This window comes from Argiope bruennichi, chromosome 10 (genome assembly GCF_947563725.1).
Source record: "Argiope bruennichi chromosome 10, qqArgBrue1.1, whole genome shotgun sequence".
Lineage (NCBI taxonomy): Eukaryota > Metazoa > Arthropoda > Arachnida > Araneae > Araneidae > Argiope > Argiope bruennichi.
The window spans coordinates 111,179,220-111,191,199 of NC_079160.1; the positions used below are offsets into that span (position 1 = coordinate 111,179,220).

Consider the following 11,980-nt stretch of genomic DNA (forward strand, 5'->3'; position numbering starts at 1 on the left):
ATTATACTGAAGTGAAATCGGTATTACAAAACGCAATTTTTTTGAGCTCCAAGGAAGTATGAAAATTTTTTTTGTGAGATATTTTCGGGAGATAAGCTGGAAACCACCAATCACTTGCCTAATTTTTGAGTAAATATACATTCTCACTGTTTTTTTTTTTATTATTTATTTTGAATAGTGACCTTTGGACGGAAACCTTTCTATTTCCTTGAAAAGCACTAGTATTAAATTTTATCAAGACAGAAGAGAAACTAGATTTGTATGTAAAAAGCACATCCTTCTTTAATAACATAAAAAAAGTTTTTTTTTTTTTTTTTTTTCCTTTTTTTTTGTTCGATAATTTTGATAAATATTATTTTCCGAAAAAAAAAAGGAATCGAATTCCAACATTCGAATATTCTCCATGTTAGTTATAATTTAAAAAACAAGTAGGAATAGTATCCCCCAAACTTTTTGCACATTCTGTCCTAAAGGCATTATCGCCTCCCCCGCATAAAATGAAAACCATGAGTGCTCAGATTTTTATTTTCAGAATTCTTCATCTTAAAATTGTGTGTTTCCTAGTATAGAAAATTAAACAAGTGCTTGTGTGTTAATTGCATGCCACTGGAGAACAATATTTATGAAATATAAATCTCTGGCATGGATTATTCGTTTTTAATAAATTTAGCGTGCGATCTTCCGCGATTCATTGCTGGCACACAATTTAACACTCAAACATCCGGAAATCGAATATGTATTGTGGGAGCATTTTCTCCTACCGGTTAAGAAAAATTTTGATATAAACTACAAATTTAGTTCCAAGATCACATGCCAAATTTCAGATATTTAAGTCACCGAGTTTGCATGCCTGCGAATGTACCGGCAGACGGATAGTCAACGCTTCCAATGATTTGGTTCAAAAATTTTGATCAGAATCTGCATTTTAGATACCAAAATTGGGAACGTAGTTTTTCGGATTTATTTTGTAGATTCAAAATATGTGTTCCAAATTTTATCCATATTGTTCTTTATATTTTGTAGTTAACGTGTTCTTTTATACCTGGACAGCCGGACGAACAGACTTCCTCTGAATGAATGTCGCTCAAAATTTGATATTTACAAATTTGGTATAAAGATCATATGCCAAATTTCAATCATCTACCTTACATAGGTTTTGATTTATAGTGTTTCCAGATGGGCATAATTTCTAAATTCTTTTTTAATGTGGATTTCTTCAAAATCTAGAGTTCGAATTTTTTAGAGATTACAGTACTTTGTATACTCCATATGCAAAAAAAAAAAAAAACAAACAAAAAACCATTCCATAATATCAACTAATTTTATTCTGAGTTTCTCTATATTTGTTAATAATTATCATCACAATAACCTGTTAGTAAATAAGTAGTTTGAATATTTTCGTTACAGTTCTTATTCAAAGGTTATGAAATATAACATTATGATTTATTTTGCTGAACATAACCTGTTTTTTTTTGTTTTTTTTTTTTTGTATTTTGAAGTTTCTATTTTTATGCAGCAAAGCATTGCTTATACGTTTTTTTCATTTATACGTTGTTTAACGTCAATTTTTATTAAAAAAAAATATGCAAATGGTGCTTTACTGTATTTTAATGTAATTTAGTTTTAAATATAAATATTCCTAACTTTGAAAAAAAAAACATTTTATGTTTAAAATGTAATTTAAACTAAAATTTCATAGATTTTCTGATTTTATAGAAATGGATAGTTGAAATGCATCCGTAGAAAACTCAAAGTATTTGTGTTATCTAATAAGCCCAAATTTCGCTATTTATTTTATGTTTTCTAATTTGTTTAGATTTGGCCAATTATGTTATCTAATAAGCATAAATTTAGAATTAATCCCTCTAAACGTAGATTCTATTTACTCAAGTTTTAGGTGTTTAGATATATTAGTGTTATGTTTTGAAGTTACGTAGAGCTATTTCAAGATTTGTCTAGCAAATTTGAACCTAGCCACATGGCAAAGATAACATCTGACCTGTCCTTTCTTTTCAAACTTCTACATCACATCAGGGAAAAAATCTTTGCCCTGCTATAACTTTAAAGCGCATCCCATCACCATAATCGTCGATGTGTAGTGAAGTTAGGTATCGAACCTACGGCCCCCTAATTCTGAATATAAGTATCTACCTACAGACTATTTAGCTTAGAGACTAGAGAATTTGTTCTTCAAATCTGCTTTGAATGCTCTGACAAGTAAAGTTTTAAACAGTCAATTTTTTTTTATTGTGTATATGTGTGTCTCTAAAAATTGGAGTTCGCATCTACTGGAATAACAGACATTCAGGAGTTCTGGAGAATTTGCTGATTAGTTAGTCAAGATATATTATGAACATCAAGATTGCTCTTCTTAAATCATACTTTAAGAAAAGTCAGTAAAAATGTTTCCTTGAACTTTCTTGTTCATATTCCATGCTAATATAAATATTGTTAGGAAACTTCCTCCACTAAGTCCGTAAAGTCAACGGGTACGCTTGTAGTGGGTGTATGGTGTAACACAATAAACAGGCCTCGGTAACAAACGACGACTTTATTAACTTGAATTCACAGATGAGATGCACACAAGCAAACATACATAGCAGCACACTTAGAATAATCAGAAGCCCACAAGTAGAAATTGGTAGTAAATAACAACCACAGCTCACAACCCGGCCACAACTGAGCAGGAGGAGGGAATTTACGTAGCTATTCTTTAGCTACATCCAACTGCCGACTTACTCCTACACGACTGGCTACTCCACACACGACAAGATGCTGTTTCTATAATAAACTCCAAGATTCGTCGCACAGCTCAATTCACTAATTGCCTGTGCTTCATTCAATGCTCGGGCTTCACTGGACTGATCCAACTAATTCGCTGTAGACTCGCTATACGGCTCTATACCACTACTCGACGACTGCCTTTGGTTTGGACTGCCGCCCTTTTATAGCAGCAGGGCAGAGAAAGTTCTAGAACAGGCAAGCATATCTCAGCTTCTATTGGCTCTATCACCAAAATTCTTAAAGATTTTAGTATCATCTATTTTTTTCGCCAAAATTGCCAAATTTGTAGTCAAGTTGTGTAATGATCGTCATGTTTGTCTCCATGCCCGGGGTTCACTAATCCGGCATCCGATCAGCATCTAATAGAGCTGATCGTATAAAGATCTTTCCTACGATGGAACTAACCGTGCTGAGAAGCAACATTACAGATTCGTAACAGTATCTTTCAAATGAAAATTGAATTAATTCATCATGGGTCCGTTAATGGACTCGTTTTGTGATCTTTCTTTATAAGCTCAGATTGTGTTTTCACGATCGTTGTGTCTGCGGTGAAGATCCAAACACTTTACTACTATCTGTCCTGTAACAAAAATCTTGCATCTAAACTCAAACATTTGAAAATGTTGATTTAGTGGCAAAATGTTATTCAGTCCAAATATCAGCGGCACGTATTTTGAAGATTATGAAATTTTATCATCTTTGGATTACTTATTTCCATTAATCATTTTGAACGTTTTAAGTACACGTTGTAAGTTAATTTGTCTTTTTAATTTTCTCCGTTTATTCCAAGATTCTTCTTTATACCCACAGGGAGTTTGTTAATACGATGACTGTAGCGTGACTGACCTGCGATTCCTTTTTTTTTTTTTTTTTTTTTTTTTTTCTTAAATCAAATTAGTGTCTGCGATCTTGAATGGTATCCGAGAAGCGGCATCCGCATGCAAAAGGTTAAACCATAAAACTTATTAGATCGGTTTCCTTCGATGTTGTAATAATAATCTTATTCCCTTCATTTTCATTTCTTAGAAAATTGCTTAAATATAGTTGTTCCTTCTTTAATTATCAATACAGCAGATAATTTATTGCATTCCATAAACCATAAATTTGTATGAATCCTTTACATTTTTTTTTTCTTCACGGGATATTGTTATTTGCAAATTATAAAGCCACTCCGAACTCCAAGTTAAAAAAAGCACTCATAAAAAAAAATCAAGATTTTTTTTTTCCACCCTCTTTCAAAAAAATGACAAACAAGAAAACTCAGAAGAAAAAATTAAAAAAAAATTAATTATTACTAGAATTTAATCTTTAGCGACCAACTAGTTTCCTCAGAATATTGTTGGCGTTTCTTTTCGATTAAACTTCTTATATAAAACGTGACACTCATGAAATCTTTATTAAAATAACAAATTATGTCAGATACTAAAATCTTGTTATTTTAATAGTGTTACAGCTGATCTATGTATTGAGTGCATTTACCTTTCCAATGACATAAAATCCGGTCACATCTTAGTGCCATAATAAATATAACTGATCATGTAATCAATTTTCTAATTGCCGGATTTACATTCGCGGTACAGGAACTTGTCTCTCTTACTCCAAATGTAAATTGGGCAGAAAATGAATAAATATTCCTTAGCTCTCACTACCAGACAAAAATCCCGTGATTTAATAATAAAAATAATAATTTTTAACAAAATAATGAAAATGATTTGTGTTTTATTGCACCAATAGAAAATTGTGAGAAATTATTTTTAATAGCTTTAATTAAAGATAATCATATCTAAAAGACAATATTTTGAATTTTAAAGCGATCAGAATTTTGTGTGTAATCATATTTCCGAAAGTGATCGCTGAAAAACATCTAAACCTGTCTTAATTTTAAATTAAATCTTTAAAAACATTCTTTTATTCTTATTATTTCAAAAATAACTCTTCCAAATTTGCTAATTGTAAATCAAACGGTCTGATATGTAGACCGCTAAGACACATTCATATTTTTGTGCCCCTTATTTCGTCAAAGAGCCCAACAGTATAAAGTCTTTGTTTATTTGAATGAGGGGGAATTTTAGGTATAAAGACACCAACAATAGCTGACCATATAAACAATACTGTGAAACAGCTACAGTTAATTACCACTTTTTTTAAAATTATGAGACTTATTGATCACGGTTGTTTTATCTAAAAGCATTTCTTTTTTAACTTTTATGAATCACAATTGCAGAATCTCCTTTGAATTGTAAAATAACGAAATTTTGCAAACCGACTGCGATAGTCTATACTTCAGAGAATAAAATTCGAACATGCGCTGCCTTCAGCATCTGAAAAAGACACCGGACAATCTTTTTAAATTTAATTTTTAAAAATACATTCCAAGAGCTTGCTAGTAGCGTTAGCGGGAACCTGTAGCTTCGCTAGCTCATTAAACTAAAAGATTTTAAGAGTAACAGTTTAGATTAGTTTAGTTATATTAGCGTCCCGTTTTAAAGCAACACTAGGGCTATTTTGGGACGGACATCGCAATTTTGAACCGCGGTCAGATGACGAAGACGACACCTGAGCTGACACAACCTCTCAAAACTTCCACACCAGTGGAAAGACGCTTGATCTGACGGATTTAACGAGCAACAGACACCTTTACACGACGGTTCTTCGGTGGAACCGGATCTCGAACCTGAAACCCTACGGCTCACAAGTCGAGACCTTGCCACCGCGGCCCCCCTGAGAATAACAAGAACAAAAGGAAGAATGAAAGCATTCTGTCCCAATAGCTTCGCTACTACAGACTGTTGCTTTTCATAAGAAGAAATTTGAAAGAATTATTCGGTATAGCTAATTCTTTCTTTGAGCAGGGAAAGATTTCCATTAAAAAATAATAATAATAATAAACAGTTAAACTTTTAAAATGTTGTTCTGTCAACACCATATATGTAGACATCGAATTCACAAATACTAAATCCCTCATAATATTTCTGATTGTTCCAATCATCAGACGTCATATTATTGAACACTCACAGATTTATCGAATAATAATGGGAAATCCACGAAAAGAACAACAAATCGCAAAGAATTGCAAGATAATAGTAAAATGAAAAACTGTGAAATAAAGACAAACGATTCAAAACGCTCGATCAGATGTTTTCAGTTTTTTTATTTTATGTCCTGATAAAATTCGTAAACAGACAACTTTATTTAGAACAAAATAAATCGGTAAAAATTTTAAAAAGTTAAATATCATCTGTTCAAAATTCACTTTAAAAATAACATTGATTTTTTTTTATTAGCAGTGATAGTATTTTCAATTATAAAACTTTAATTAAATTCTTTAATGGATGTTTATTTGTTGATTATTTTTAATTTTTATTTCTTACAAAATAACTGTAGTAGATCTATAACTCAACAAGCAAAGAAATTGTAAACATTATGTTCGGATACTAGGAAAATGATTCCACTTGTTATTTTGGGTTACATATTATCTTCCAACTCGAGAGCATACTAAACTAGGATTCCACCATAGTATAGTTTTATCTATTTGATCCATGCTTATATTTTATGTATATAGAATTAAAATCTAGATTTTGATTAAATTTATTTTTATTTTTTAATAAATTCAATAAATATTTGATATATTTAATCAAAGATTTTTTTGAAGTATACAAGCCTGCAAGCTTATAAAACCTTTGAATTTTACGAAAATATATTGCCATGAAACTAAACATTGAGAGTTAAAAAAACAAAAACAATTTTATTAACATGCTTAAAAGTATAAAAAAAATGAATGCTTTTTAGCTTCTAATTTATAGATTAATATATGAAACATTATGGAATCCATTCTTTCCGAGACTAATTAACTTTCCCATTCCCTGGTGTAGAATCAAAATTTAATTGAATTAATCAATTAATTGATAAAAAAACCTCAATTTTAAAATAAGATATTGCCACTGAGAATATGCAAATGTACCAAAATTTAAAATTTTACCACATCAGCATTCAAATGTAAATCAATAACTTTATAAAAGACAATTTTGTCAAGATTTTAAAACTAGTTAAAAATAAGTTTCCACAAAAGAGCTGATATACTTAACTAATATTTTCATGGCTATTTGGCTTAGGAAAGAATTCTAAAAACATATATTTTTTATATATAAAAAGAATCAATCGTTTTTTAACTCATTTGTATAATGAATAGTTGCTGAATACTCCATTAAAAATGAATAGTTCTGTATAAATTTTAAAAGCACTTTCATAATTTCATGAAATCGAAGAATTCCTTTTAGTTACTTGAATCTAAATTTGTATCGATGCGTAAAAAATGTATTTTAGAAATGCATGACTTGATATAACTTCCTTAAGCCCTATATTCACGAATTTCTTGCTAAGCTGAATGCATGATTATTTCGACGGCAGCAGTGACGGGAATCTGTAAACGAATGATAAAAAATTAGAAAATGTCAGAAAATCAAATACGATAAATTTTATATAACACTTATTATCTTAGAAGAATTACACTTTTGGGCTATTTTTATTTATAAAATATTTTCTGTGGATAAAAAAACAAAATATTTGTTTCTATAATTCCATTACTTTTCCATTAACATTGGAATTAATTATCTCGTCTCTCAAGATGAATTTCATACAAAATTTAACGGAAATAGAAAAAAAAAAAAGTTATGATGACTACATATCAAATTCAGCCATTCTACCTCAAACCATTTTTGAATTCTCATATTCACAGATATACAGTGCACACCCGAATATCTGGCCTAACGTGGCGAAAGTGTAGGCCGGATAACAAAAAAGCCGAATGGGCCGGAGTTGGTTTTTTTCTTTTTTTTCCTCTTTTTCCTAAATTTATTTCTTTGCTCAATTGAATTCATTTATTTGACCCAATACCAGAAGACACTTTTTATACGAAAACTCACTGTTACAATACATATTTTCCCACTTCTTATGGAGTACTAAGCCCTCCGTTTATCTCAAGCGACGTAGAATGTGAACGCGGCCCGATCAATCATAGAAGCAGCTGCCGGTTTTTACAATTAGACCAGAGTCTAGTTGCTATGTAATGCGCAATTTCTCTTCCATAGTCATTTCAAGTTTTTTTTCGGTAATCACCATTTTGAAAACTTCACTTTGGTACATTAAAAAAGAAAATATTCAGCATACACCAAGAACAATTTACGAATACTGTACGTACTGTGTAATTATAATCAGGAGCAGCGTCAACAAATGAGGTTAGTTACACAATGACGAAACAATGAACAACAAGCTGAAAGCTGCTCTTTTCCTGTCACAACTTGTATTTTGCACACGACACGTAAGAGGATCGTAGCAGTTGCCGATTTCCAATGCCTCGGCAATGTTGTCAATAATGCAACTCCTGCTTTCCTCATTTAATTACGACGAAGGAAAGCTACATCGGATAGTACGGAAGCCGGATAATCGAAAGTGTACTGTAAGTTTTTTTCCCCCGGGCATATCCGAATCGTGGATTTTCTTTTCTCCTAAAACATAAAAAACTCTCGAGATCGAATTTTTTGTCGTTTACAATATTCTCTCGCTATACTTTGCATTTTAGAAATTAAAAATTTGTGTTGCGAAATGAGAAATATATCAAACAAAGATTTGCCAAAATCTTGAGGTCGAATTCTTTGACGTTCTTTACGATACTGTTTCTGTTCCTCGTGTACAAGGAAGTGAAAAGCGTCAAATAAAACATCAAAGTCTAAGTATGACTGAGACAAGTCGACTTTTTATAGCAAAATTTTTAAAATACTGAAACTTAAAACTGAATATAAACGGAGGAAGCTTTTATAGTCATGAAATCTTTGATAACCTGGGTTTAAATCAACTTGTAAAAAGAGAATTAACAAAATCAGAAATAAAATAGTTTTCATTTGAAGAATTAAACTCATTTTCCCAAAATCGTAGCTTAATAGCAGAAAAAAAAAAATTGTAATTCATGTTTTCATAAGTTAATATTTATATTTTTATAAATTACAACCTTTAGATTCTGAAAAAATTCTCATTTTCAAATAGCTGCAAGCAAATTTTATCATTTCGAAAAAAAGTTCTGGGAATCAACTGCGTTGTGATCTCTAATGGGAAATAAACAACAGTTTCTAGCGGAAAGGCAGGACAAAAATATCAAAACTAGTCAAAAACATCGAAATAAATGCGGATAACTTCATAAATAATTAACGATTTATAAGAAAGTTAACTTACATCTTATATTTAACAATAAAAAATAGGAAATTTTGTATGTAAATAATTTCTTAAGACATAATTTCTCATTTCAGCGTAAATTCAAGGAAATGCGAAAATTATACTCACATGAATAAAATTAGATCCCTTTCGATCTTTGAATTAGTTTATATATTTTTACTGCCATCTTCTTTTTCGTTGTTCTAAATTGTTCCCATTCAGCAGTTAAACATATGCGAGAAAAATACGTATTAATATAAATGATAGCACATCGCTTCAAATCTCTATCTTTGTGCTTTTGAGCTGCGATTAAGATATCGAAAATGTTCTGAAAGCTGAAAAATGTTCTCAGATACGATGAACATTTTTCTTCGAGACACTTTATTTGATACTTATGACCAGCTGTAAACAATTTCATTGAACTAGCATAATCTAGGTCGCTTAGTTCGTCAGAATATATGAAATCTATCATTTGTTGCAATGTATTGCCGTCTAAATCATCGAAGTCAATTACAACATAGCCTTCAGATATTTGTTCCGATCGGGTCAATTTGTTTTTCAGAACTAGGGATCTCTTGCAAAGAACATACTTATGGCAAATAACTATTTTGCTGCCCGCCCTTGCTTTCACATCACACAAAATGCTATGCTTATACATATGCTCGAAGCACTCCTGTATCACTTTTTCTTCTTTACTTTGATCATCGGGTGATGCATGTTTTGTCTGATGGATGTTGGTAGCGGCCACACTAAGATTGCATCTTAAGGTCAAGGTGTCATCTTTCAAATATGAATTATATATTTTTTCTTCGGGGAAAAGATTAGCAAATGTAGTATCCGATTCTTTGGAGAATTGGTGCCGGGTCTCACGAAGAAGCACCTCACAGCCTTTTGTATCCAAAATGGACATGCGGCATATTAAGAAATTCCTTTTAGGGCCTTCTTCCGTCACTTTTAGAATCATATTTTGGTCAGAAACATCTTTTGTGCAAATAAACACACAGAAAGAAGTTTTGCATTCCCGAATGAAGTTCACTTTTGAGTAGACATCACATAGATAGCTGAACTTACTCCAAGGCCGAATAGACCAAATGAATTCCAATTTATTCGTATTCATGATTGTTTCGGGAATATAATCAGTAAACCCGGCTCGCTCAATTTTACAGTATATCAGGAGGTTATTATCAGGCAAGAGCGTTGAATTCATATGTTCTAACAAGAAACTTCGTTTGATGCATCTATCAAAGCCCCAAGTTGTGTTTCTTTCAAAAACTGATTCGAGGCTTTCTCTTCGTTCTCGAAGCGACATATCTGCTGTTTGCAATTCTATTGTGAATTTTATAGGTACTTGAATACCCACCAGATCATCATCTCTTGTCAGATATACACCTATATATTCAGCAACTTCTATGTCTCGTAGATGAAGAGAAAGGTACCACTTAACTCCACCTAAAACATCGACAACAATAGGTGGACTCCTGAACATTATTTCAGTCTTCTGCATAGCTATAGAAAAATGTGTAATCATCCATTTAATCTGGAATCCACTTGCATATTGTTTAGGCATATTTGATCAAAACGACGACGATATTGCTAAAAATTCACTTTGCAAATCAGTATGATTTTTTTCTATTTCTTCAACTAGCTAATCAATATGCGTCCTAGAAACAGAATAAGCCAGAACTCTGCCAGCGTTATTAACTGCAACTGTAATTGCGATTGGTTTGCTGTTTATTGGCGAGCAATGTTTGACTGTAATGTGCCAAGCGAAAACATCTTATATGTAAGAATAACCCAAGAAAGTGAAATTAATGTTAGACGCCAGTTTTCATTTTGCGAAATTGAAAGCTGATAGATGGAAGCAGCCTATCCATCCTAGCCTAGAATGGTAGAATTAGCAAAACGTTAGAATCTCGCGATTATTAGTAAGCAAAGATTACCACTCGAATCCTTAGTATGCGAGGTTATTGTACGATAGCTATTATATATTTTGAAAGATTGGTGGTTGGTGAATGAAAGCTGTAGAATGGTGGAAATAGCAAAATGCTAAAAATCCGGGGTCTCAAAAGACTTTGCAGCCTGCGCAGCTAGAATTACATAAGCATATAAACACTGTTACTCTCCTATTCTGAATGATGGATCTTCTTCTGAGCATTTGACGGTGAACATATTGACAAATTGCATCATTGGTCGGTGCAGTTTGTTAATATTCCGCTGTTTGGAATCTACTTAAGAATGCAAGAATATGGAAATTTTATGAATCAATCACATGTATATATTTTCAATTTTTAGCAACTTGTTCTACATAAACGTTTTATTATAATTATTTTTCGTTTTTGATTTCTGTGATTGATCAAATTTCCATTGAAAGAACATAAGGACTCTTGATTTTGAACAAAGCTAATCTAGAAGAAATTTTGAATATTAAAAAAATTGAGGCAATCATCAGTTTTTTTGTTTGTTTTTTATTTCTTTGTTTGTTTAGACTTTTTTTTCCTGCAGGAGGGATTGATTGATTGATTGAATGAGGGGGTTATGGGATTTTTAGAAACAAAGGTTGTCATCCCAGTGTTCAACAACATCTCCAGTTAATAAATGTCAAAAAATTTCGAGTGTTGAAGGAAAATATGGACAGACAGTTTATCTGCAAATGCTTTGCTCGTGAATTGTTTAAAATTACAGGTTGAAAGAGAGTTGAGGCCCAATTTCGACCAGAGGCAACGTTTGATGCTTGAGTATTTTCAGCAGTGCAGTAAGATATAATCCAAATTATTCAAAGAGTGGCATGTTTCTCAATTTGGTTGATTCGACAGGTTAAAACGATGTAGAAGACCAGGTGTAATTAGTGTTTTGGTAGAAATTCTAGCTCAAATGATGTCTTCTCTTCTATTTCTTGTCCATTTAGCAATATTGTTTATGTCTGAAATTTGTCGAAGAATTTCATAATATTTGATCTGTCTACAGCTGTCTGTTGTTTTTCTTTTTTAGATTT

The 11,980-nt window shown here is 31.7% G+C and overlaps 1 protein-coding gene across 1 annotated transcript; it reads right to left on the reverse strand.

The window, feature by feature from the left end:
- Positions 1–6,984: 6,984 nt before the first annotated feature.
- On the reverse strand, positions 6,985–10,741 carry LOC129987836 (uncharacterized). Its single transcript, XM_056095802.1, has 2 exons — positions 9,118–10,741; positions 6,985–7,204 (listed from the first exon to the last, which is right to left on the reverse strand). The coding sequence occupies exon 1, from the start codon at positions 10,553–10,555 to the stop codon at positions 9,128–9,130; it is 1,428 nt and encodes a 475-aa protein (XP_055951777.1). The 5' UTR covers positions 10,556–10,741; the 3' UTR covers positions 6,985–7,204; positions 9,118–9,127.
- Between the last annotated feature and the right edge of the window lie 1,239 nt (positions 10,742–11,980).